The 27,766-nt window shown below is 40.8% G+C and overlaps 1 protein-coding gene across 4 annotated transcripts in view; it reads left to right on the top strand.

The window, feature by feature from the left end:
* Positions 1-745: 745 nt before the first annotated feature.
* spag9b (sperm associated antigen 9b) overlaps positions 746-27,766 on the top strand; it is a 40,430-nt gene continuing 13,409 nt past the window's right edge. For 3 of the 4 annotated variants that reach the window (XM_083932518.1, XM_083932517.1, XM_083932516.1), the window contains exons 1-10: positions 746-1,565; positions 9,696-9,816; positions 12,888-12,958; positions 16,247-16,350; positions 20,193-20,340; positions 22,523-22,606; positions 24,546-25,020; positions 25,151-25,244; positions 26,023-26,147; positions 26,678-26,735. In XM_083932518.1, coding sequence (XP_083788644.1) covers positions 1,266-1,565; positions 9,696-9,816; positions 12,888-12,958; positions 16,247-16,350; positions 20,193-20,340; positions 22,523-22,606; positions 24,546-25,020; positions 25,151-25,244; positions 26,023-26,147; positions 26,678-26,735 — 1,580 coding nt within the window. In that variant the 5' untranslated portion in view covers positions 746-1,265. The remainder of the gene's footprint in view (positions 1,566-9,695; positions 9,817-12,887; positions 12,959-16,246; positions 16,351-20,192; positions 20,341-22,522; positions 22,607-24,545; positions 25,021-25,150; positions 25,245-26,022; positions 26,148-26,677; positions 26,736-27,766) is intronic. The other variant, XM_083932519.1, reaches the window with a different exon arrangement.

Here is a 27,766-nt window from a genome sequence, read left to right as displayed (position 1 = left end):
CTAATAGGAGGAATACAAGCAGTTTCTTACCTCAGCACCAACAGCAACCTGTTGAAGTGAATGCACATTTCAGGAGCGTTTTATGAGGCTACAATGTGAGATCCATCCTTGCTTAAAGCCATGTGAGTCCGTGGGAGGGGGTGTAAATAATTATGCAACGTCTCAGATGAGTAGATCACTGAATATTAGCTTCAGTTGTTCCTCCCGTTTGGCTTGTGACGTAGCGCGACGTCCCGTCACTGACACATGACATCTTCAAGTGATCCTCGGAAACGCCTATTTCTAAACTCGGACATAGTCTACAATATCAAAGTTGGCCCAGCAACATATGTCCTTTTCCTTTGACTTTACAGGCAGATGTTGGGTATCTGTGAATCATAACTAAGTCGTGGTCTAGACCCATCCTGTATGTAAGGTGTCTTGAGATAACTGTTAGTTTTTAAGTTATGATTTTGCACTGTAAATACAATTGAATTGCTGCAGGTAATGAAATTGAGGTATTGTGTAGTACGCCAGTAACTGAAATTTATTTGCACGACAAATAAATGTGACAAAAGTGGAACATTAAATAATTAGAAACGAACATCACAGCCATGTCCGTAAAAAACGATAAAGCTACAAATACACTGATTTAAAAAAAAAGTTGGTACCGTTTGTCCTCCGCCCCCTAAACGTCACATACAGCGTCACAGCAGCAACTATATATGGGGACATGAAATTATTATTTGAGCTTTGACAACATGAACTAATGAGCGGATAGTGTTTTTTTTTCAGTCACTACATTGTTGCACGGCAGCCTTCCAACACTTTACAGTGCTATAAAAAAGTGAACTTTTAGCTTAGTTGTTTTGCTGGATTACACATTTTAAATTCTTCAATCCGACCGTCTTTCTGCAGTGTTTACTACTTTGCTGTACAGTTGAACTTCCTTGATCTCCATATATCCGACAGCACCTGAAGGCAGCAGCAGGAGCTCATCTGTTGGACAGGGAAACTAATCAGGAGCCAAGTAAAGACTTTTCAGGACTGCTAGCTGCTAGGCTAGCGGGCTTTGAAAGTCAGCCGTCCTGTCGCCTAAGGAATACAGACTTTGTTAATGAAGTACAGGGTCTCTTCTGTACAGTACACACCACTCGAGCTATGTTTTAGACACACCGTTGGGTTGCGCTGAAAGTAGCACGGCGGACCGCCTCTGGCCAGCCGAGGCTCGCGGCTAGCTCATTAACGTTAGCTGGGCAAGAAGTAGTACAAGTGGAGGCGAGAAAATGGAGCTGGACGACGTAGTCCTGTATCAGGACGACTCGGGCAACTCTGCCATGATGTCCGAGCGGGTCTCAGGTCTGGCCAGTTCAATTTACCGCGAGTTTGAACGGCTGATCGAAAGGTACGGCGAGGACGTAGTGAAAGAGCTGATGCCGCTGGTCGTCGCCGTCCTGGAGAACTTGGACTCGGTGTTCGCCGTGAACCAGGAGCACGAAGTGGAGCTGGAGCTGCTGAAGGAGGACAACGAGCAGCTGGTCACCCAGTATGAACGAGAGAAGGCGCTGAGGAAGCACACGGAGGAGGTGGGTTTCATCACACCCCTGCCAAACTCATCCATAACCCGGATTATAGATCAGAGGCTCGTATTATGTACTTTTGGTATGAAAAGATAAAACGCCGAACCCAATTTGGTAATCTGACAATTCGCTGTTTATCAACCAGCCTGATGTTGCATATAGTTTATCATTATACGAAACTGTACTTTTTATGAAATGTATAACCCATTCTTTCATTCGGCATACTTACAGACTCTCTTAAATTACATTTAAAGGAGAATAACACTTTATAAAGTGTTTGTTGATAGTTGCCACGGCTCACTATCGGGCATTTTGGCGGAGGAAATAGCTACTTGAAATCACAGCCTGATGTGCTGGATCATAGACTGTATGTACACTTTATATTCAGTCTCTGGATTGGATCAGTGCGTTTCAGAAAGAGGTTAAAAAGACCGCCCTTTACCGGAGCGCAAATATTATGTCTGTAGCACACACTGTACTTTAGCTGCAAGTTAATGCCACCATGGATACCAGTCACCCCTGGGACCCACAGTTGCAGTTAATGCGAACCAGTACTTTAGTTTGAAATCCCCACATTCATTTTCAGACAAACCTCAGATATAGGCAAACCGATTTCTGTTCAACCAATCCGTTTGCTTTCTGGCCTCTCCGAAAACACAAATATGAACCTCAGTGTTCACACTCAGCTTCATAAACCATGACTGTCTCTCTCTCCTGTCATTTGATTCAACCTAAACGCCCTTCATGACTTCACTATTACAGTGCAGTCTGTGTTTGGACAGTGACACACACAGTTGTTATGATGCAACACTTGCACACCGACTGGGTCTCAATTTAGACTTACTTGTGTGTTTGCATCGTTATTAGGTCAAAGGTAATCCTAAGTTTGCACCGCACTGTATGAACGTTTGGATGATGCCTTTGCTGTATAAAAACAGCTGCATTTCACAGAGGTCATCCAGCATTACATCTTGAATGCACAGACACTAAGCCTGCATGTGTTAAACACAAAACAATCAAAATTTCTAAATCTAAATGATGTGAGTCAGGCTTAGGAAACCGTACAATGTGTGTACATGGGCAATTTTCAACACCTCACGGTGTTCAAGTTGTTGACATTCGACTTGACAGTTAAATGTTGAATGACAAGCGCAGCAGGTTACAAAGCAGCGTGTTAATAATTTATGTCTTGTCCTTACATGTTGCTAAAGCTTTTAGATAGAGGAGTGCACGTGGGATTTTCCATTGGTAAGATACAGGCTTACATTTGTCCCGTTCCCTCTTGCTAGTGTGTGTAAAATACCTCACCCCCTGTAGAACTAGCTGTTCACTCAGCCAGGCCACCCTTTGGCTTTCATGTTGGTGTTCTCAGTAATATTGTTATGCCGGGGTGATGTCATAGGTCTCGTCCTTTTGACTTTACACCCTCTCAATCACTTTTTGAACTAACTGCTTTCGTTTTGAACACATTTTTTTCTAAACAAAGTGTGTCAGAATGACCAACCATTCAGGAGACAGGGTCCTTCAAAGTTGACCCATATTTGATGACCACCCCTCCTACAGTATAAAGACCGCATTAATCCATGCCCATGATTTTTGATTTCACCTTAAATACTTCCCATTTTTTTAATCATCACATGACTAAAAAAACAGAAAATTAAAATGATATGACATAAGGAAACCTAATTGTCAGCAAAACGGTGTTGTGCAAAGTCATGTGAACGTGTAAAAATGAAGTTGATGCTTTGCTCATCTCATTTGAACATAAAACAGTATGTTCTGCCCCTTGCTGTGTATAGCTCCACTGATCAATCAATTAAACTGCACACCATAGAGATTCAGTTAGAAGCAGAAGTACACCAACTTTTAAAATCCAAGCTTTCTCTCAAGTAGGAATGCACAGATCCAACCAATACTGATACCTAAGATTTGGGTATCAGCCCATGCTGAGTACCGATTCTAACAGGTTCTCATATAGGTTATAACGTAGGAATCAAATGTATCAAACAGAAATGGATGAGGTCAGAATTGGATAGATTTCTGACTGAATGCCCCACAGGAGAGGTCAGCTCCTCGTAATTCAGGATGTGCCATTTCTAGTTATATAGGTCACGCCTGTGCCAGGATGGGCGGAATTATGTTCAGTATTCCTGACTGAATATTCAGACTCGTTTCTGCCAGTGTTTTGGTCATGTGCTGATACTAAAAAAGTACTTTTTTCATACCCAAGTCTCCACAAAATGCATATTAAGGACTTTTTAAGTTTCTCTAAAAAATGATTGCTTTGAAAGTCAAATGCTAATTGGGAGCATTTTTGGTGCTAACAAAACTGTGGTGTGTTTGCACTGAGAGGTCATGGTCATTCATTGACCAGTACAGCTGTATACTAGGGATACACATATCTGACTTTTTCAGTCCTGATCCCCATACCTGGGCTTTGAATATCGGCCAATACCGTTTACTGATCAGATAGTGGTGTTTAATTAATAAGCTGCATGTCTCACTGAGTGAAACAAACCTGTTTTTCTAATTCCGGCCCATGTTAACAGGTTGGAGCAGCCACACTGCCCGCCTGAGGAGCGTGGCTCAGGCTCAGCTCAGGCGTGGCTCTGTTGCGTGCCGGCTGCAGAACATCTAGAGATTTAAGGTCTTGCCTATTTTTACCATGATGCATGCATGGTTTGCAGCAAAAGGAGTCTTTGGATTGTCATATTGACATCATAACAGAACTGTTACTACAGGTTCAATGGGTGTATACATAAAGTATGTAGAATATGTTACAGAAATGAAGCTGTGGAAACAATCTGAACCTTGTCTGTATAAAAGAGATATACTGTATATAAATGGCATTTGTAATGAAATGAAACCTATCATTTATAGCCATTATCATAGGCACAACTTAATGTTAAAAGGCAGGCAGTGCTGCAGCATGTGTAGACATGCGTGTGCAAGCCGCAGCCGTTTCAGCAACACACCAGCTGTAAGGCAACACCAGGCTTGACTTAAATGTCGCACTTTGTAAAGCAAAATCTAACAAATAAATACATAGATACATTTACTGAATTAATCAATAATAATAATTTAGTAGATCAACCCCATTGTCACCAATGCCCGGTCCAGAGTCAGTATTAACCTACCTATGGTATTAACCCGATAACAGATATCAGTTGCCGTGCATGCATTCCTCATATATATGTGTATATATATATATATATATATATATATATATATATATATATATATATATATATATATATATATATATATATATTTGTATTTAAAGCATCTTTCTCTTCTGAGAACTGAAGAGAAAGATGGACAGATAGACTCGCTTAGATAGTCTCTATTAATCAAATTTATGAATGAAGAGACATTGAGCAGTTAGGGCTGAACAATTAATAGAAGTTTTATTGAAATCGCAATATGAAGGTGCAATATCTGTTAAAGGTGAATAGTGTGTTAAAATACCATTTAAATGAAATATTGTGGTGCTGCAACTGTTTGGTTTCCCTCTGTGGCCACAGTGCACGGAGCTCAGAGAATCGGAGTTCCTCTGAGATCCCTTGGATGACACGAAACAGGTCCTTTCGCTTCATCCCGAAACACAATGGACGAAATTCATAAGACAGTCAGACTGTCACTGGTTAAATGCAAAGTGTTCCCCAACACCAAAGCAACTAACTTCTCGACAGAGGCACATTAGTAGCATGGCACAGCCTCAGTTACTAAGCTGCTCATTTGGCGGACAAGCCACTCTTGAAACAAAGAAGCACATTAATCTTACCAAACAAACACACTGTAAGAGCCAAGTCCTGCTTTTCGCTGCTCCAAGCCCAGAGGGATACCCCCTCCTAGTAATTTGTCTCAACAGAGGAGAGGAAAAGGCAAGGCAGGAAATTCTTGGGGAAAAACAGCACTTCCCTCAGTTCTTTTGTCCACTCTGGGGTGTCTGCTGACCTGCAAAAGACCACGGCCTACTCACATTAATGCCATCTGATTGATCATCATGGGTCATGAAATCTATTAATACACAGAGCAGTATTGCTTTATAGAAACAAATGAGACATAGCCTCATATGACATTAGCAAAATGGTGGCCAAAGCATTAGAAAGACGGAAACATGATTGGAGTAGCCATGCCAGCGGTGTCGCTCTAGTCATGGCAACGTGGGTTGATTGCTCACTCCATCACTTTGGTCCAGTATGAAATTTATAAGTTACTATTGGATGGATTATCATGCAACTTTTACAGATATTCATGCTCTCCAGAATCCTGCTGACTTTGGTGAATCCCTGACTTGCCCTCTTGTCAGCTGTAACTTTATATTCAGTGCTAATAAGCTAATGTTAGCATGCTCACACGCTAAACTAAGGATGAAGCATGGTAAAGATGATAATATACTAAACATGAGACACTGATAGATGTCAAATAATCTGGTACTAGCCAACTGTCTTGCCAATCAAATCATGCCTGTATATCTCAAATGTAATTAAGTGTGTGTAAAGGTGTATTGTATCTCATTTTCACACGTTTGAAGGGATTTATGCTACTGCTAACCACTTGGGCAACACACCGTTAGCTATAGCCGTCCTGATGTGTGATAGAGCGCTGTGTGCGAGTGTGTACCTGCTGTAAACAATCCTGAAAGAAACCACAGGGAAAGGGTGTGTGTGATTTTTTTTTTTTTTTTTTGGGTTGTGATCCATGACACAATTAGAAGAAGATGTTTGACTCTATAAAATATTCATATTAAAACATTAATAACATATAAAACAAGAAAAAATCCTTATCATTTACTGTGTCATTATAATGGATTGATCCCTCCGACAAACTGCAGTAGTTCTTCTTGCATCAGTTCAGCGCGTCTGATGGCCAAGGCCTTACACACCCCTGTTTTCCCAAATGTCCCAGTAGCAACCCACAGCCAAAAAGCGCTAAAAGGAGTTGATTTCACTCACTGTCAATTGAGTGCCAATACAGTGGAGCCCTGTCTGAGCGGGCGTGCACGCATTTGTGCTGGAGCCACATGTGTTTGTGTGTCTTGTGTGTGTTGGCACTTGGGGACAAAGGGAGCATTATACACGCAGCGTAGGGGGAAGAGTGCACGTTAAAACGCTGGAACACTCATTCTCTGGAGCGTTGTCATATGCGTGAGCCTCTTTCCTGGGTCATATGATAAGCAGCAGTGCGAGAGTGGAAGATGTTGGGAGTTGTTGATACAATAGAAGGATATTGTTGGCATGTGTCATCCAAACAGAATGCTAGTCTTTAATCCCGTTAATGTGTGTAAATATGAGGAGAATCTGCTTTCCTGTCAGCAGTTTACAATGATCAGAAACTAAGGCCTGTAACTGTTGAGCCTGACTTTGTGTTGTAGTTGTATGCAGTTGCAGATTAGGGGGCACCTTCCACTATGAACCCTCCCGTCTGTAGTCTAGCACAGAGCTATGTTAATGCTCTTAGTAGATTTACACGGGAAATGCTGCATTACAACCAGTACCTCAGTTCTTAAGATTCTCCCTGGGCTTTCCGTACCCCACTGTGCTCTCCTTAAGCCTCTCACCCTCAGTACAGTATAAACATTTCACCATTATAGTGACTAAAATGATCACAGTTATCAGTATTATCGCTGTATTGTAAAAATGTGCTGAAATTGTTCACAAAGCACTGATTAACACCAGGTTTTATATTGAAAAGCACATGTCAAATAAGCAGCACTCGTGCACTTTTCTGTTTGCATAAACATTAGAATAATAACAGACTTCCAGAGCAATTTTCTTTCTGCATCTTTGATCAAGTTTCCCTCAGCATGAAAACCAAAAAAAGACCACACTTCAGACTCTCTACAAGGATGAAAAATCTCCAGGGCACTGTCACTGCTACCCGTCGTGTTTTCTTTGACGCAAAAAACAGCGCACATTGCCTGCTGCACCTGCATCTGGGAGACTGTTGCTCACATTCATACTAACCTTCAGGAATTGAACCGGGCTTTATCATTAATCCGGTAACCATTTCATCCCTAATCACATAGATGATTAATGGCAAATCAAGTGATCTCAGCCCATCAATGACTGAATTGTGTTTAAAGCCGCGGGCCTATTTTTATTGTTTTTTAGAACGAGTTCAGAAGAACCATTGTTAGACACATCCAGTCTCAATGTGATGTGCGTGTAAATAAGAGGCTATTTGTGACGGGGAGCTCAGGTGATCCTCATCTCCTTGCAGATGACATCCACGCCCTGCTCAGGGCCAAACTACAGGGCTTCTTATCCACAGTGAGCACCCACATCACAAGACTGCATGTTTACAGGCATGGCAAAGTCTTCGCCTGCCATCGCCTGATTCAGCAATCAGCTGAGGTATCATCTACTCTCACTTGGCCCAGTTGATCCGAGCCGTGCTTTAGCGGGATCGCACCCCCACTCGCACTGTTCAAACGATCCGGGCTGCAGCTCGATTGCTTCTTGGGTGTGAGTGAGACCTGGTGGAAATCCCATTCATTTTCTGAATGAGGATTCTGATTATTAGCTATTGGTCTTGACTGTACGTCCAAAATATTCTATCCTGTTATAGGTCATTTAATATCTTGATAACAGTATATAGCACAATATAGCATGTTTTCTTATAATAAAAACATCAATATTAAATAACTTCACAATAAAGCCTATTTTTGTATTTTTTTATGTTTCATATATAATGAATGAAACATGATGTGTATTTTCTCATTTTACTTATAAAGTAGTACATTTAAAATATAAACTCCAAACATTTCACCTCAGATGTTCTGGGTAAAAAGAGTTAGTATGTGCTTGTAATTATCAATTTAAATGACATAATTGTGTATCAGATATCTTGAAATGAACAACATGAACACGTTTCCATTGGAGGATGATAAATGATCATATCCACATTTGCGTGCATTTGCTCTGCTGGCATCCACCACCCACAATCCTAAGCGTAACAGCATATCCCTAAAGGACTTTCTGAACTGTCAATGGAGTAAATGAATGGGAAAATCACTGTCATAACTGGAGCCTTTAAAAAATGAAAAAACATTAAAAAAAATCGAGAGCAACAAAACACAGAATTATTATTTTTAAAGTTCCAGACTCGGAGCCATTCACATTTACTCGTTAAAACAGTTTGAATGTTAGAAACTAATGTCAGACTTTACTGTTGAAAGAGATACATCTGGGTAATGAGACCAGTATTTTAAGTGTTTTATTTTCATATTACATTGGGTCTATAGTTATGAAATGTTTGACATCTTAGTTTGTTCTAGTAAAGGACAATTATTATTTTCTCATAGTTTTAGTGTGCTTCGCCATTGTTTTCAGGTTATGTTCATATCTGTTATTATAATAATAATAATGATCATTATTATTTACTTTGTTCGAGTTTTTCTCCCTCCGTCATTAAAGTGTCATGTAATCTAATGTCATCTAATCTATTCAAAGTGTAAATTGTCATCAGGGAGCAACGGTCGACCCACCATTAAATGGATTAGATTAGGTGGGTTTGTGGCTTGCGACTGATTGGAAATTGTCCAGGCTGTGTCTGACCTAGACCACGGTGTGCTGTGTGATACAGAGTTCTCCGCCCCAGATCCCCTGAGAGAAGGTCTGAGGTTGGCAACGACTACTGCTGTGCAGATTGAAAGAACAACCTTGTTACTGACATCGACTGTTACTAAGTTTCCCAGGAAACTGTTTGTCCGCGTACACACGCACATACACAAAGGCTGTAGCTGTCGCCGTTTTTTTTTTTTTTTTTTTGTGGTTTTGTGAGGAAGCTGGCGCTGTGCACCTGTTGTGGAGAGAGGGTGGATGACTTTCACTATGCACAGCAGACACACAATGTATTCTCAACACTGTTCAGTCGTTATCACACGTACGCAGTCCATCATCTCCTTTTCAGACCCAAATCTATTTCATGCACACAAGCGGTTTGATGTCATAGTTGGTGATGATTGTTTGGTCATTCAGAGCTGGGCAGATGTCAGACTGGCGTGGCGTACTGCCACATAACAAACAATTCATCTCATGGATCCCTCACTTAGGCTTTCACAAGTTCACCGTACTCGTGTGAACTTCAGTGCTTTGATAATAAATCTCCTTTTGCCGTCTTTGTCTGCAGAGGTACATCGTCTTAGAAGACTCCCAGGATGGCGAGAAGAAGGACCTCCAGAGTCGACTGGTGATGTTGGAGTCACACACACGTCAGCTAGAACTGAAAACTAAAAACTATGCAGATCACAGTAAGTCCACAGACACAGGTTTTACTTTAATGGCTGTTTTATTAGAAAACACACACACACACACACACACACACACACACACCCACCCACCCACCCACCCACCCACCCACCCACCCACCCACACACACACACACACACACACACACACACACACACACACACACACACACACACACACACACACACACACACACACACACACACACACACACACCCCACACACAGGCCAGATAGCATCGCCAGTTAGCAGGTCTTGTGACTGTTTGTTAGCCTGATGTGCCAGAGGGCAGATGACCTTTATTCAATAGGGATATTAGTAACATACTATGAATGTTTGCCTGCCAAGTTTAATAAACGAGCTGTAAAAGACCAAAAAGATTCAGTTTGGAGGACAGGCAGATTTTAGGGATCTTAGGAAGACCTGCTTGTAATATTTTATCTCGAAAACAAAACTTCTTTTAGTAGCTTTCTCTGTTTGTAGATAAAAAGAACAGCTCAGTGCCTAAAATCCTCATGTAAAAAGCAGCCGATCATTACGTCTTTTTCTGAGGAAGCAAAGTCATTTAAATGTAAACATTTAAATGTAAACGGTGTCGTTTGATCCACCACAGGGTCGTAACATACGTCTCTTCCTAAACAGTGTCGTCTTAAGTCTCAAGAGTGCGGTGGTGTTTCGAGGTCATCGGTAGCAAACCCTCATGATGTGTGCATGACTATGCTGTTGACAGCGTGTGACTGCTCGTTTGATCCACCACAGGGCCGTAACATACGTCTCTTCCTAGTTGAAATTTGAGAGCGCTCAGCGAAATTTCTTCTTATGTGACGTTTCCCTTTTTCTGTTTGTGCTCTTCATTTCTCTGTAATTATGTTTGTGGGCCAGATTGGCAGAAGTGTGAGTTAGACCACTCATCTGGGTTTGATCATTGTAGTCACACACACACACACACACACACACACACACACACACACACACACACACACACACACACACACACACACACACACTGTCTTACTTTATAAAACCAAGGACACTTTGAATACAAATCCTCTGTCAACTTTTGATTTGATTTTCTTTCATTTTTTTAATGTAATGTTTCTGCCTTTTATTTCATATCTTACAATAAAGGATGACACAACTAGGGGATGGGCGATGGTGAAAAGCAACTCAAAGCTGACACTAGAGCTGAAATGATTAGTTGTTTAATTGGTTAGTCAATCAACAGTCAATCAAGTTAAAATAGTGAAATTGTCATAGCCCAGTTTGACTGAATGTCTTTTGATCAGGCAAAACAAGACATTTGAAGATGCCACAATGAGTTATGATTGGCAATTTTTCACAATTTTAAACTAAACAATCAATTGATTAATAGACAAAAATGATAGATTAGTTGCAACCCCTCACAGCTACATGGTATGCATCCTAGATATATACATGTCGATACCGCATCCGGGCTAGTGACATGCTTTCTGAATTTGACACATCACAAGAAGTAGGCCGTGATTCCTTTTTTAAGCCAGTCAGTCCCCATAGACCCCCATAGATGCCCAATGTTACAGCAGGAACAAACATGTTTACAGCGTGGTACAAAAAATGCTTCTGGTCTCTATATTGTGTTCATGACAACTGTACAAATACTATCTACACAAGATAAGGTGATTTAGAATGAAAACCTTCCTTTTTTTTCTTAACCAAGCATCCTGTATCATAAATACATGTCTAGCATTTGTAACAAACCCAACCGCTTGAAAATCGGTAGAAAATTCAGTGAGTAAAGATGATTTTAATTGCGAATACCCTGATGCGGCTCGCCCAGGCTGATATGGTCATTGTATCGCTTTCCATGTGTATATTTCTGTGGGTATGCGTGATCTTAGTCTTAGACCTGATGGTGCCAAATTGTGAGCAGCATAATGTGTAAAAGTCCTATGAAAGGAATTCTGAAACAAACTTGGATGAACAGAGACTAAATACTCTCCATCAAATTTCTGCTAATCAGTTTGAATCAGTGGGACCACAACTTAACGATCACTTAAAAATATCATAACTTCAGTTTAAGTGTGAAGTGAATTTTTTTAACTTGAAAATTTATGAGCTGATAAGTTCTTTTGAGAGGACACATTTAGGGTTTTCATGTGGGGCTTTTCTTTAGGATCACTTCCTTTTACTCTGCACACCTTTTGTTTTTGACCTGGGTTATTTTTGATCCATTTTTTAACCACAAGTTCCTCTATCAGCGCTCTCATGAGCACACCGATCCATCATTCTGCGTGGCTGCTGAGTGAACTGTTGCTCTTCATTGATCACGTAGGTGTTTTCTTTCTAAATCCTGTACTTGAGCTTCGTTAAACACCTGAGAAAAAGGCTATTTCTGACTTAAATACTGTGCTGCAAAGCATGAAGTATGAAAGATCCTGAGAACTCTCAGCGGACGCTCAGTGCATGGCCACTTTTACGGATTTACAAGGGACGTTTAAGTGACACTGTCAACCTTCTGTTGGCGTGCATTTGCTTTGCTGGCATCTGAAAACATACCAAGACTGTCTGTCTGTGTTACTTACAAACTGATTAGACACGAACAATGGATTACAACTGGGCCTGATGGTTGCTTTTTAGATAGGTGTGTGGATCGTTAATAATCTGTACTTTTTTTCTTCATTTTAGTTAGATGGTAAACCTGAAATGTGTGGTTTTTGACTTAACTTATATCATTATTGTTCTCAAAACCACATCAGCTGTTAATAAAGTTAAGTGTTTAAGTGGCATTTTAATATGTGTTGAAACATTAGTGTGGATGATTGTTTAATGAGTTTGACTTCATAGCCTAGTTTGGGATTCACAGAGGTGAAATAATCCTATCAAGGCTCTCTGTGTGGTGTCGTTAAGGAGCGGTTTGTTGATGCATGGTGGCCCTCCTCTGGCTCTGGAATGTTATTGCAGCAGCTACTCTGCCACCACATTCAGTACCCCAGAATTAAATGATACAAAATGTGAGGCGAAAAAATGTCCTTGTTGTTCCTATGGCTTGTTTTTATCATATGCACTTTGACTAATTGTTTGTCTTTTCATCCAGTTAGCAGATTGGACGAGAGAGAAGCAGAGCTCAAGAAAGAGTATAATGCCCTTCATCAGAGGCACACTGAGGTATGTACCGGTCCAGGACGAAAGTGTGTGTTTGGTTAAGGTCATCAGAAGGTTGTTCGTCTGTGCATGAGCTCATGCGGTATTACAGACATATAGTGACTGCATACACAGCATGTTTTTTTTTACTGTCACAACACAACCAATAATGCCTATTTTAGATTCTGTCTAAAATACAGTACAAATTGATTGGTTATAAATGGAAAGCTCAAATGTTTTGTGTCATTGATGTGTTCATCCCCCACAGTAAACCAAGCTGGTTAGAATTCAGTTTTCAGAGCTTTAATGCATAAGTCTTTCCTCTTGTTTTCTTGGTCATGATTCAGAGATACATATACACTCATAGGTATATGAGTGAACTGTGCACTACAAGTGAACAAAGACAAATCTCAACCGTTTATCTCATGTGAGGGCGGGTTTAAGACAATGACTGACTGCAGTCAACAGACATTCTCGGTCCAGCGCAGCTTACCAATCCAATTTAATTCAAATCAGTTTTATTAATAATGCCAAATCATAACACAAAGATATCACAAGACACTTTACATATAGACTAGTTCTAGACCACACTTATGACTTATTCATGATTTACAGAGACCCAACAATTCCCCCATGAGCAGCAATAAGTCGCGCTATTTTTAATAATTATAATTATAATAATAGTTATAGAAAACAACGAAACCTTCGCTTTCACAGGCAGGAACGACCCAGCTCTGTAGAGGACGGCCATCTGTCTTGACCGGTTGAGGAGAAAGAAAGAAAATGACAGGTGGAAAGATGGAGAAAAAGACAGACAGACAGGTGGACAGACAGACAGACACTACCAGGCAGTGCTGATCCAATATGAACCAAGATTCTGTTACTTTATTGCCTATTTCAATTTTTTAAAGATACACATTTAAGTGTACTGTTTAGATGTAATTTCACAAAGTTTGTGACCCAGACGCCAAAAACGGACCAAGCACCGGCTCAACTTCTGCGTCCAGAGGCATTTTGTTTTGCACTGTTGGAAATTGAATCAAACTGAGAGGGTCCAGACTACTGCACATTTGCAAATGAATGTGGTCATGTCAGGGTAGGTGAATGCAGAACCAAGCTAAAAGCATGGAACATATTAAAGGTGGTCTCAGACTGAATGTTTTGGTCAGGAAAGACCCTGAGAATCTCCGACCTGCTGAGTTCTGTGGCTAAATGTTAGAGCAGCATTTCACAAATCTGCACTCTAATGCCATTTAGTGGTCAGAAGGAAGTTGGCCCTGGAGAGTTTAATGAATTTCTAATGATACCACGTACATTATCTACAGAAATATGACAAGGGGGTTGAGTTGAGACTCTTGGTTTAAAAAACAAAAAGTGTGTTGCTCTGTTTTTAGATTTAAGATGGAATGCAGTAACGGCTGAACAAAATAAATGGTAGAAGAAAGAGATCATTTTGTAGCTGAGCTGTGGGTGGAAAACAAAGGCCCTTAAAACGTGGAATGGAGTGAGCTAGTTGAAGATGATTAAAGCATGAATTATCCAAACGTGAATTATGTGTCTGCTGAGCCATTGGTTCTCCTCGGTCTTTCATACATTATGCATCACTAACAGATGCTCCAAAACCTCTCTGTCTTCAGCGGCCGACGCCTCATCTGAATAATGTTGAATAGAGAAGATGAAAGTCTAATAAAAGCTGTCTCCTACACACTGTTGCTACCTCTACACCATTTATAGGGAGTGTGACTGCCACAGCTGTGTCTGGGGACAATCTAGCCTACTTCATATGTGAGTGACCATAGTAATGCCTGTTAAAGATGGTAGGAGTTCTCGTGGCCATTTCTAATCACATAGACAGTATACTGAAGTACAGGCACTTTGAAGAGTCTAACACATGGGTGTCAAACTCATTTAAGCTCACGGGCCCCATACAGCCACATTTGATCTTAAGTGTTCCGGACTACTAAAACCAATCTGAAGCCGTATTCACAAAATGTTTTATCTTAGCTCTAAGAGTGCTCCTAAGAAGCACTAAAAGTTCTTAGTTCAGAGTCATTTCTTTAAACCTATTCCCAAAGCCTCTTAGAACAACTTTTACTAAGGAGTGAGAGGGAGAGTCTTTTGAGCTGAGACTAGAGGGCGGAGTTGACCTTGTTGCTATGGATGACATCATATTTATACCGTCTATGCCCACAGTGATTGGCTGAGAGGGAATGAGTCCCTAAGAAAGGGTTTATGATGGAAACCGCAGCACTATGTGGGGTCACAGCTGAGGGACGCCAAGAGCATCTGCGTTGCACAGCTGCATTTTTCCTCTGGCCAAATAGCGGAGAGTTGTACCAACTTTAATCTGCAGTGATATTGGGTGGTTTTTATTCGTTGGTGATGTGATGGCATCCCTGACCAACTCTGCCTTGTTCATAATACTGTCTCCATTGAGGCGATACCTTTTTAAAAGCTCACTATAATTTAATCTCTCCCAAATGTCGACTTCAGCAGTCATGTTAGGTAGTTCCTGATTTACTCTTAGTGACTGAGGAATCCTCGAGAGGACTCCTACGTTTTTATAGATTTAGGAGCTACTTTTGGCACTAAAATGCTATGTGAATTACACTTATGTTAAAAAGTTAGGAGTCCTAAAATGAGGAGTGAAACACCCTTTATCTGTAAGAGTTAGTCCTAAATCAGCAGGTTAGGACGTAGCCTTAAGGTGTTTTGTGAACACGGCCCCTGATCTGAAATTCCATCTGCCACAGAGTTTCTCATCCAGCAGATATTGGCAAAAAGCCTGTTGCTTGTCAGGACACACCATCCCTGCAGCCTTCAGCGTGTCTTCACAGCTCACCCTCAGACTACAGCTTTGATGCTGAGGCTGTTTCATGAGCAGTAAAGTAGCTAACTTTCAAAGCTGCATGGCTAATCTCTTGGCTACGACTAAAAACAGACTGCTGTTTTCATCAGAACTGCCAACAATTTACTTATCGTCTCTGTTCTCATTTATATTTTATAGCCAATTATTTCTTGAACACTGAGAGACCTGCTTTCTTATTGGAAAAGTGCATTTTATTTAAAAAATTGGAATCAATAACTTCCCTGTGGTTTCCCACGCTTTGCAAAGTCATCCAGTGGGCCGGATTGGACCCTTCAGCAAGCTGCTTCTAATGCAAATAATTCAACAGTGGATTTTAATACAGTATATAAAACATGTAAACATCAACAAAACACAATCTGTACGAACCAGATACCATGTACACTAACATGAAAATTGAATTTGAGCTAATTAAACGACAATCTGCGTGTTTATGTACCTTTCAGATGATCCACAGTTACATGGAGCACCTGGAGCGAACTAAACACCAACATGCAGTCACCGTAGCAGAGCCCTCAGACCCAGGCACAGGCACATCAGCCAGAACACGGTGAGACAACCCAACCATGCCAGGTTTTTTGTTTTTTTGACTTATTGCCCCACACAGCCGAAGCTCTAGCCTTAAACCTTTGTTCTTATTGAAGATCCTATCCCTTCCGATTTTAACTGCAGTTTAATCAATATTACTTTTATGATCAGGAAACACTTTCATTCTGACACGCTCTGCACTTTTCTACACTAATTGATAGATCACTATATAAAACAAATTGTAATGTAATCAGTATTGAGAACTAAATTTTTTTTCAGCCAGTGGACAGTTTGTGGTTGGTGCTTGAGGAATTTTCTTTATTTTACCTGCACAGTGCTGTGATAAAGCCTGACATCCAGTGCATGGCCATCTCTTTCCTATTTGTGTGAGGGGTTTTCAGTGTCTTGGGCATTTTCCTCTGATTGGTTCTTTTCAACAATATTCTTTGGGTGTAATATTTGTCTTCATGATGTGTTTTTTTTTTTGTTTTTTTTACACATTAGCAGCATGGCTGTAGTGATCTTTTGACTTCTCATCTAGCACCACCATGTGGTTGATATCTTTGCTTTAAAGTGAAATGTCTTGACAACTGTTGGATGGATTGCAATATTAATAATTAAATAGCTTTCCTCTACCATTGCCATCATCTGGTCAAAATGGATCTAATACTTTTTTTTATGACCAAATACCTGTAAAACTGACATTTTCTCATCACCCTTTGTGTTTAGTGCTAATCAGCAAATACTAACATGCTAAACAAAGATGGTGAACATGATACCCGCTGGTTAGCTTTGTCATTGTGAGTATTGTGTGGCCCCCTTCTGCTATCTCCAATGTATTGCAAGGGCACCGTCCGCTTAAACTCCGCCCAGGACGATTGTGATTGGTTTGAAACACAAACAACTCTAAAACTGATCCAGCCATGTGAGACTATCATCAGTATGTTCGCATTTAGCTCAAGTACAGGCTCACAGAGCCGTGAGCCGATCCTTGTTGCAAAAAAAAAGAGTCAAAATCAGCTGTTGGATGATCTCCATTCAACTTATTGTGCAACTCATAGACCAATTTGCTGCACTTGTGAGTAAATTGGTGTGTCCTCAATGATATAAATGCCCCTACTTAAGTTTAATATGTAGAGACTTGATTTCACTGTGACATTTGGGTATATACTTATTATATACTAATTAGATTCACTGTGATTTACCGTTGTAAAACTATAAAATCTGAAACCACCCAAGAGTTGTGAATGATGGTAACATACTATCGACTGTATCTGTGCATTCAAGCAACCCCCTGTATTTCCTAGCCCTCCACTATCCCTCAAGTTAATGCAGACAAACTGCCAACATCCCTCCCTCCCTCCCTCACACACATACACACTTTCTGATCAGTCTCCCTGTTTTGGCAGCCAATAAGCTGCAGCCTGAGAAGAGGCATATGAAACAAGCTGCCTCAGCACCCAAAAGAGAGAGGGAGATGGAGAGGGAGGGGTGGTGGTGGGTGCCATCAGAGGGAGAGCTTTAGAGTGCTCTAGACTGCGCAGCGGCAGCCGCGTCGCATCTCGGAGGAGGATAGGAAGAGCGGAGGAGGAAGGAAAACACCTATCAGCTGCTTTAGAGGAAGACGCTGGAGGAGAGGAACTTGCTGCTGCCAGCCTCTCCCCCTGTCTCTGTGGATGATCTACTGCTCTGCCCTGTGTGCCGCCGCTGCTCCACTTTAATCAATCACTGCTGCTGAAGCCACCAGGATTACTGTTGTTGTGACTGCTGCTGGCAGATTGTTCTGCCTTTGACCTGCTCCCACTCTCGAGCTGCAGTATACAGAGCCCACCGCTCTACTGCTGACTCCAAGGATACAGCATCTTTGACCTCAGCTGTAGATATACTGACAGTGGTTTATGTCCAATCAAAGGTCTGCCAAGGTGAATTTGGTGCTTCAGCATCCCCCACCTCCTGGTCCCCGTTGAGGCACTGGGCCATGATCTGGGGGGGCCATGAGCCCCGGGTGCATGCTGCTGTTTGTTTTTGGCTTTGTAGGGGGAGCGGTGGTCATCAACTCTGCTGTACTGGTGTCTCTGTCAGTGCTGCTGCTGGTTCACTACTCTGTCTCTACCGGCGGCTTACCTGCCCTGCCTTCCTTACCTTCCTTACCCAGAGCCAGCAGGTATAACATTTGTGTGTGTGTGTGTATGTTATCTTAATGTACGCTAAACGATCTCCCCTGCTGTGTAATGTGTGTCTCTGCAGCCACCACCAGTTTGTAGCCACACTGTCGCATGTGGGTGTGTTATAGTCAGACAGTATGAGACTGCGCTCTAAAAGTAGGTCAAGTGAGAAATGGGAAAGATGGCAGTCATATATAAAAGACTATGCCACCTTAGATATTTCTATTTTACAATAGTTAACAGTTGTTTATAATTGAATTAACATCTTTTCCAAGATGAAACAGTAGTGGTGGACTGATGCATGAGTAAGCGATTTTTCCTCACCCCTCAGACAAATGCTGCCTTTTGTTATTTGAACTATCAGTGACCTGCACGTGACCTCTTCCTCTCAATATGGTGGTGCGTCCATTGTCTTTTGGGCTGCTGCTTTTCATCGCTGCCTGTCGGCTGATCTTTTCAGTGGTAGCCATTGTTCTGCTTGACTTTACAACTTTTTTTTAATACCACTGGAGTTAGAATATCTGCTGGCATGTACCTGGTTTGATGCAGTGTGTTCCTATGAATGACTGAATATTATTGGACATTCAGATCTTGGTTGATCTGGTTAGTAAGTTATGAGAGCTGAAGATGGTAACAGTTATTTGTTCATGCTGATGTGTCTTTATTTCTCTTCCCACCACTTCAGTGTCAAACTGTCCCAAGGAAGTCTTTGCTACAACATTTCATAAAGTCTATAAAATCTTGACTCAAACTTGTTTGTTTGTCTAACTGATTACAGTTTGATGATCTGCTTCCATGACGCTGAAAAACGCACAAATGCAGGCAGAAAAACGTTACCTGCCAGTTAATGTTATTTATAATCTTTGTTACAATGCTAGCATAAAAAAGCCTAATACTTGATACCTCTTTCAATATAGCTACAAAGAGGAGTTGAAGATGTTTCATCTGCACAGCCTAGGGGGAAAATCTGATTGTAGATTTGTCTTTTAGAGCTCAATACTTCCATCAAATGTAGATATCGTATTGTTTTGAAACGCGTGGCATTGAAAAATATCAATGCTTTTAACAACCTTACTGCCCATTTAATTTAGTGAAAGCAAATTAGATTCATGATCTGTCATATAAGTGACGTCAGGCGTAGTAAAGTACAGTAGGTTGTGATTGTGTGAAATATGAGCTTGGCAGATTCGTCTGGTGTCTAGGCGAGAAGTGCTGTACCGTAGCTGCACCAAACTTTATTCATCACATCGCTCCGTAGCCTTTTCTACCAAGTTCACTTTCTCTGTAGGAACTTCATCACAACATGGAGAGAGACTCAAAACTAATGAGAACATGTCCAAACTGCTTTATATAGTTTAAAATCTATCCCATGCTGTGAGCTTTTGATTGCACAGCATAAATCACATGTTCTTGCCCCATGCTGTTGCTGAGACTGCTTTCCTTGCTTAAGGTCTCATATACTCCCAAAGGAATTCTTTGGCATTAACTCAAAGCAAAACTGTGCCTGAGTCCAGCTTCATAGAGCCGCTAGAATGGCCGGAGACCCTTTAGTCTTGTTTTCTCCATATTCTTATTACGTAAGAATGACTTGACCAACAGACTTGAACAGGCATCCGTCAGGCACCTGTGTATTCCTTTCTTTCAGAATTGCTCTTTTTCCTTTTGAGTCATACCTCCTTTCTTTTGTCTCTGTATCCAGAAAGGAGCGTCCCATCTCCATGGGCATATTCCAACTTCCTGGGACTGATGGCATGACCCCTGACCTCCAGAGGGATCCTGTGGACACCCCTTCTGAGCCATGGAGGTTCAACAACCTTAGCCACCCGCGATCCAACACCAGCCTCAAGGTGTGACTCAGCGACACGCACTCACACAAATCAGTCCCGCGTTGAAGTCTTGATGAACTTTAAAGAAAGACATCTTTATATCACTAGTGATGCGGTGTAAAGTTACTGTCTCAAGTTGGCCCGTAGAGCTTCCCACGGATCGGACCAGTGACATCATTTCCAGTTCACTTAAAAGAGGTTGTGAAAACAAAATGCAAACACTCAATGCCAGCAAACACCAAAGAAAGAGTACATTTCTATTCAGAGAGAAAGGATTGTTCAGTGTGTCTAGAATTTTTAGCAGCAGCCTGTGTGTAACGGGGTGGCTTGGAGCCCAGCGAGCAGAGGAAGTGGTACCATTCGGGGGCCTGCCTTTAACCTCAAGGGAGGGTGGAAAGGACAGAGTGTCTTCACATTGTTGCTGTTGGAAACCATGCTGCAAGCAAGGCCACATCATGAATATTAATGACCACCTAATAAGTATTCATTTGCTTTTATTACACTCGTACAGAGTCAGATGGAAAGTGTAAGAGTGGGGATTGAGTTTTGGTAACCTTTATTTTGACCCATGTTTTAGGACATGTTAGATGGCTAATAATGGTTAATAATTCTTAAACTCTTTTTGAGCAACTCACCAAAAGTCTTAATCGATATACATGGTTCCCTAAGGTCCTTGAAATCCTTGAAAGTTTGTGAATTTGAAGGAAAACAATCGAGGCCTTGAAACTTTATGAAAACAGACATAATTAGACATGAGTCATTGAATCAAGGTTCCCATGGTTTCTTGAAATTCTTGAAAGTTTAGGAAACTAGAGATAAAGAGGTATATTTTGTGCATGAATAGAAATGAAACAAAATTGAAATTATTTTTATATTTTTTTAGTGAAAAAATAGGCCCCATTCTGCCGTCTGCATGTGTGTCTTATGGAGTTGGGTCATTGTTTCACGCGCCACCTGCCTCCAGAAAGTGCGCCACTCGCGTGCATGAGGGATTGAAGTCGAATAATGCAGGTTAAACCGCTGCAAGCTTGCGAGAAAGCTAGCGTTTAGCAAATCTTCATCAACGCCTGGAAAACGTGAACACACATTCAGGTTTCTGTCTTTTTAATTGTTGTCTGTGAGCTTCCATAAAGCCTGCGATTTCACATTAGCAAAATATCTCAGTGTTAATCAGTAATGAACTGTGATCTGTGTCTCAAACTGTGCCTTGAATTTGAGGGAATTTGGTATGGAAAGTCCTTGAAAAAAGTCCTTGAATTTAATGTTTCAGAAGAGGGAAGGAACCCTGAATATACTGTAGATGTCCCAGTAGATCTTTCTCACAAAACTTCTCTACACGCACAGTCTTACCAGGCACCCACAGTGCAGATACACAACAGTGCCTTTGTGTTTTCCCCTCTGACTTGATATTTTCCAAAGATTTACAGTTAATGATCCCTTCCCTCTCACCATGTGCAGGATTTGTGTGTATGTGAGAATATTTAAGAGAGTCGGCAGAGTAGCAGTGGAGGCAAACTCTCCCCCTATTGGCTGCCCAGTGCTACTGTAGCAGCAAAAAGGGACGGCAGCATGCAGACAGACGAGCAAGGGAATACTCCCATCAGTGTTCAGAGAGATGAACAGACACAAGTAAAGGGATTACATTTGAGAAAAAAAAACAGCATGGCGAAAGCTTAATTCTCTGATATTATCTCACGCAATGTCCGTGAAAGCTTTAAAGTCTCCTCTGTGTTATTAAAGTCTGTGTTCAAGGGGACAGAGGGATCCGTGCGGGTGCTTTGTTGTCCTCACTGATTCTTTTCCATCAGCCACTGTGCTTTTTATAGAAGTGAAGCCACTGGCATTAATGGATCAAAACAATACACGGATAGAAATTCTGTGTGTCACAAAGGGCTGCTGAAAGCTGATGAAACCTTAGAGTGATTGATTGCTACAGTATATCCACTTCATTATAATTCATACAGCCTTTGCCAGCCAGGTCACCTTGTGTACCAGGAGAAGCCACACTGTCGTGTTTACTCATGGAGTTCAGGCTGTTTAGCGTTTTATTTTCTTGGTCAGTTCATTCGAGGTCTTAGAACATTCTTATCTATCTGTATATTACATATGGCCTTGGTTTGTTTCTTTTATTTATGCTTAAAATTGTTTTATGAAATGGATGTTAGGACATATTAATGAGCAAGGTCATTTGATATACCCTCAGTTTGAGGAACAGTTCTCCCCAATCAGAGTGGAAGGTGAATGTTCGCAGGAGAATTTGCCCAATCAGGAGGCTGATCAAGACCAGGTAGACCTGTTCGTCACTCACAGAGAAACCCACTGCATCTACCAAACTTATCGAGTTTAGTAGTTTTACTGTGCACTTTGCTGTAGTGTGATTAAATACAATGATGCTAACATAGTGGCTATATCTCATATCTAATTGAAACTGCATGATGCCGACCTGTTCACTTTTTATATCATCAGCTGGCCTTAAAAATAGTTTTTTAAAAGTGATGGAATTTACAATTTATTTTTATAAACAATAGAATTTTTTCATAGTACATTTTGGCATGTTGTAGCAGCAAAAGCACATGTGTGATAGATATTCAAAGACTGACTTACTGGGACAGCCATCGTTGGGAGAATGTGTTCAGCTTGTGCTTTTCCTGCTATAACAAGTCACAATGTCTGCTAGAAAAAGATCTGTTCAAGATGGATCAGTGGCTCACAACATCTTATAACAATCATTACTGTCAGGATTTACATGAACAGCTAAGGCGGTTTTGACTCAAACAGCTTGGATTGTGGTGGTCCATTGCCAGAATGTTTATGGTTTGTGAAGTGGGGAGCTTCCTGGTTGCATGTTGTGGTTTGGTTGGTGTTTGTGTTGTTTTTAGCTGCATGGTACGATACACAGTTGGTGTTAACAGCTATCATTTTGGCTTCATTATTATTTCTTTTATTAATTTAGTAATGTGGGTTTATGTGTAGGGTACTGAACTTTGATACTTCTAGGAATCGACCAAATTGCCTCCATAGTTTCAAAAAACACCTTGTCATTCACTACTGAAGAAATGAACCTCAGTGAGCCAGTAAACATGCAGCATGCTTGAACCAAGAGCTAATGATGCTATTGATCGGCTAACTTAAGGCACAAAATCATCCAAATGTCTTTTTTTGGCATGTACATGCATCGAATAAGCCATCGAGCCAGTTTTTTTCGTGTACGAACTATTAACGGAGAAATCCAGGTAGAGTCGCTGACAGTCAGACGTGGCTAACACTGATTAGCTTAACATAAAAACGTCTTTTTAACCACTAATACCGCTCATGATAACAACAAACCTCTGCAGTAGCATGAGAAGAGTCCCTACACATGGGATGAAGCACCAACAACATAGTTTGTGAACCCAGAGTTTATTAAAAGAGTGTTTTAAAGACTTACCAACTGGCCCCGGTACCATTTTCTGTGTAGGGACTCTTATCATGCTACTGCAGAAGTATGGTGTTATTTGGAGCAGTATTAGCGGTTAAAAATCCATTTCAATGCCTTCACCCTACTGCCCCGAGCTAATCAGTGTTAGCGACTCTCCAAGATCTCTTTGATAATTGTTGTTAAATGAAAAAAACTCATGGCTTATTTTATGTATGTAAGTGCCGAAAAAGACCATGGAATGATTTGGCGCCGGGATTACACTTTAACACGTTGTAGAGGCATGCAAGAAAAACATGTGTGTTGCTTAGGTGTACAGGACCTGAAAATTAAAATTTGTACCATTATGTGTTGGCTTGTAATTTCCTTCAGTTAAAATTGATTGTATAACATTGGTATTGAAAATTAACCAGCCTATTCATGTGCAAGTGTAGTTTTTAGTCATGTTTGAAAGCTCTTGAAAATTCTAGCAGGTGGACTTTGAGTTGAGATTCTTTTGTCGACTTACAATTTCTAAATTCAATGTCAACTTTGACTATTATATCTTTTTGTAGTCTACTTTGGGAGTGGGGAGATTAAAATATATAAAAAATAGTCTTGCGCTCACTTTTGTTTCTCTGTGTTTGGTTTGCATTAACATAATGTGCTGCACATTAGCTGCATTTACAGCTTGAAATGCGAGAGGTGCATAAAAAAAAATAAAACCTGTATTGTTGTTCACTTCATGAAGATTGTAGTTTTTGTTTTGTTTTCCTTGTCATCCCCCTCACTCACTTCTTTTCTGCTCCACCTCCTGTTCCTCCATCTTAAGGATGAATTGGCCGACTCGAACCGTGGAGGATCCAAGTCCAGTACTCCAACCAACCAGAGAAGTGTCTCCAAAAGTGGAACTCCTTTGTCTTTGCAAGATGAAGGGTCCAAATCTAACACCCATATGTCCTCTCAGGGTGGTACCTCTAAATCAAACACCCCCACATCTACATACAGTACTAACTCTCAGTCCACCACGCCGCTATCTCCTCACGATGGAGTGTCCAGCGGAATGAGTCCCGTGTCTAGCCTGGGTGAAGGGTCTGCCTCCGTCACACCTTTGTCTATTGCTGCTTCCGATGTTACTTCGGAGTGTGCGGGACGGGGAGCTTCAGACGGGCTCAACAAGAACCTGGACCGAAACAGCGGAAAACCAGAGAGCAGCAAGAACATCGCAGCAGTGCAAGGAGGACAGCAGGGTCAGCTTGGACAGGACGGACAGCACTCTGCTGCCTCTACACCCCTGAAAGATGATGGTCAGTACTGCAGTTTAATCAGCGCGAGTGTTAACACAGGACTAGTAGCACACTTTAACATCAACTACCTGCTGTTTGAGTGGACTGGCTCCCTCATCCCTCTGTTTTATATCTCTCTTGGTTCTATTAGATGGTGCAGAAAACATGGAGAAGTCTGAGGTGCAGGCCATTATAGAGTCCACTCCTGAGCTGGACATGGACCTCAGTGGCTGCAGAGGAACAAGGTACAGGATTGATTGAATGGATGTTTTATAATCATTAACTTAAAAGAAGGAAAATGTTAAAGGATAAGGCTTGCATAAGCCTACAATATTTTTTTCCTCAACAAATCCCACAAGAAGACTAAAACCAAGCAATGCATTACAGCGTCTGAATGTTTCAAACATTCCTGCTGATGTGTCTCGGCAAGTCAAGTTTATTTATAAAGCACAATTCAACAGCAAGGCAATTCAAAGTGCTTCACACGGAACATTTAAAAACATTTGAAAGAAACATATAAAATTACATATAAATGTTGCAGCAGACCTGCAGTGATCTGGAAGTTTATTCCAGATATGTGACGCATAAAAACCGAACATCATGTTTGAAATGGTCATCGATGAACGAGTTACAGTATATCAGCTAGTGTTTGTAAGTAGAATCAACTCATTCTTGGTTTTGGTCTTTTCAAGAAAAAAACATAGATTCACAATGACTACATACATACAACAAAATACGAAACAATACATCACAAATGGTAGAGTAATAACTAATGTTCTCTCATTAACAGAGGCTGAATGTACACAGATGGTGTATATTTCAAAGCAGCACGATCAAATGTTAAAAGTAGTGAGACAAGCAAATCTGAAACTGCCTCACATAAAAGTAGAAGCTGTGTTCACATGCGTTATGACAATATTTTGCACGATAATCATATTCTCATTCCTCCTCCATCATGATAATAATCATCGCCTCCCTTTCTTCTCTCATATTTCCTCCCCTTACCTTAACTTTCCTCTCCAGTACACCAACTAAAAGCGGCATAGAGAATCTAGCGTTTGACCGCAACACCGACTCTCTGTTTGAGGAGCTGTCATCTGCAGGAAACGACCTGATAGCAGACATGGATGAAGGAGCCGACCTGCTGGGTAAGAAGCCTCCTGACTTGATGTTATAGTGTCACCATCATCTCTACTTTTATAAACCGTCTTCTTCCCCTGTTGTATTCTCTGAATGATCTCGGGCTGTCCGGCTTTATCGTCGTTACAGATGAGTTTTCTGGTGTGTATCAATGAATTCCCCGAAAGATCTCTTTACCAGATCTATTCACTGTGATTATGTGTTGAGTTTCAGCTCCCCCTGTTCCTTTCTTATGGATGTGCAAAATAGTGAATAGCGCTACAGTGTTGTGAAGGGCAGTAGTACTATAGACTAGAGATTCAAATTTAGAGATTCAAATTGAACTTACTTAACAGTGTCATAAATCTCTTCCTGATTTGCATCATCTCTTGCATGACTCTCAGACTACAGCTTTCTAGGTAAGACTGAGAGAACTTTGTTAGTTTGTAGGACCGACATAAAAACGTCTTTATCGATGTGATTTCCCGATAATATTTTCCCTTTCATGATGGAGCACATGATAAGATGCAACATTCTCATTACGGGTGATCGTTTTCAGGTATGGGCCGGGAAGTCGAACATCTTATCCATGAAAACGCCCAGCTGCTGGAGACCAAGTAAGTACTCATTATTAAAAAAATAAGACAAACAGTTAATGAAAAATGACCTGTAACACTGAAGTAACCATGTCACCATTATATACATTGCTACATTGGTGGGATCATGTTAGGTTGCATGCAAAATAACAGTTTTAACGTCTGTATGTATTCTGCTTGTTATTATTCTGTCTTGTATATGCACTTTATGTTTGGTATTTGGTTAAGAGATTCCTCAATACGAACTGATATTAATGTCAGGGTAACAGTGTCTTCTGATGCACCTGCAGTTTGGATGCAAATGCCTCTTTGGGGCTTTTGTTATTTTTTTGTCATTTGATTTCAAATTGTGCACATTAAAGCACCAATTGCCAGACATGTTTAATGGCTTCCAAATGCTGTTTATTGGGATTCAACCTAGGGCCCCAGCCGATGTGAGATTTTTAAGACAGATTACTGATATAACTATGTAAAGGTACTCAGAAGGCTGCTTTCTGAAACAGATTTTAAAGAATATTTACTTTTATTTTATCAAACATTAAATGTATTACATTCTCATCCAATTTTAGAAATGAACACAGAAAATGAATACTAAATAAAAAATTGCTAAATAGTACTCTATGTTCAGTAGCAGTGAATTACTGCCCATTTAAATAAAGAAAAAATCAAATAAATTGTTATATGACATCATTTTAAATCACCCCAAGCATCGTTTTCTGCATTACATGGGTTTTCATATTAGCGCATATCAGAATACAAATACACCAACACCAATATGGCTGTGATATTTGCTCTGGTTGGACCTATTATGATCCACCTTTGTAGCACTGCTTGTTACTGTCATTAAGTTTCTACAGTAGAAACCTGTTTCCACGAGGTGTGTGTATGAGCCTTGTTCCACTTTATTCTAAAGCTTGATACTGATAACAAGGTAAAATTAGCTAAATGATTAATTCATTTAAAACTGAAATATTTGCCCTGTTGCATTGTTCAGAAACAGGACAGTGCTGCCACCTTGTGTTTAATGTAGATATCACATTTGTATGTATGCT

Source organism: Echiichthys vipera, assembly GCF_963691815.1.
Source record: "Echiichthys vipera genome assembly, chromosome: 18".
Taxonomy (NCBI): Eukaryota; Metazoa; Chordata; class Actinopteri; order Perciformes; family Trachinidae; genus Echiichthys; species Echiichthys vipera.
Note: the sequence above shows the minus strand (reverse complement) of the source record. Positions and strands in the feature narration are given on the sequence as shown.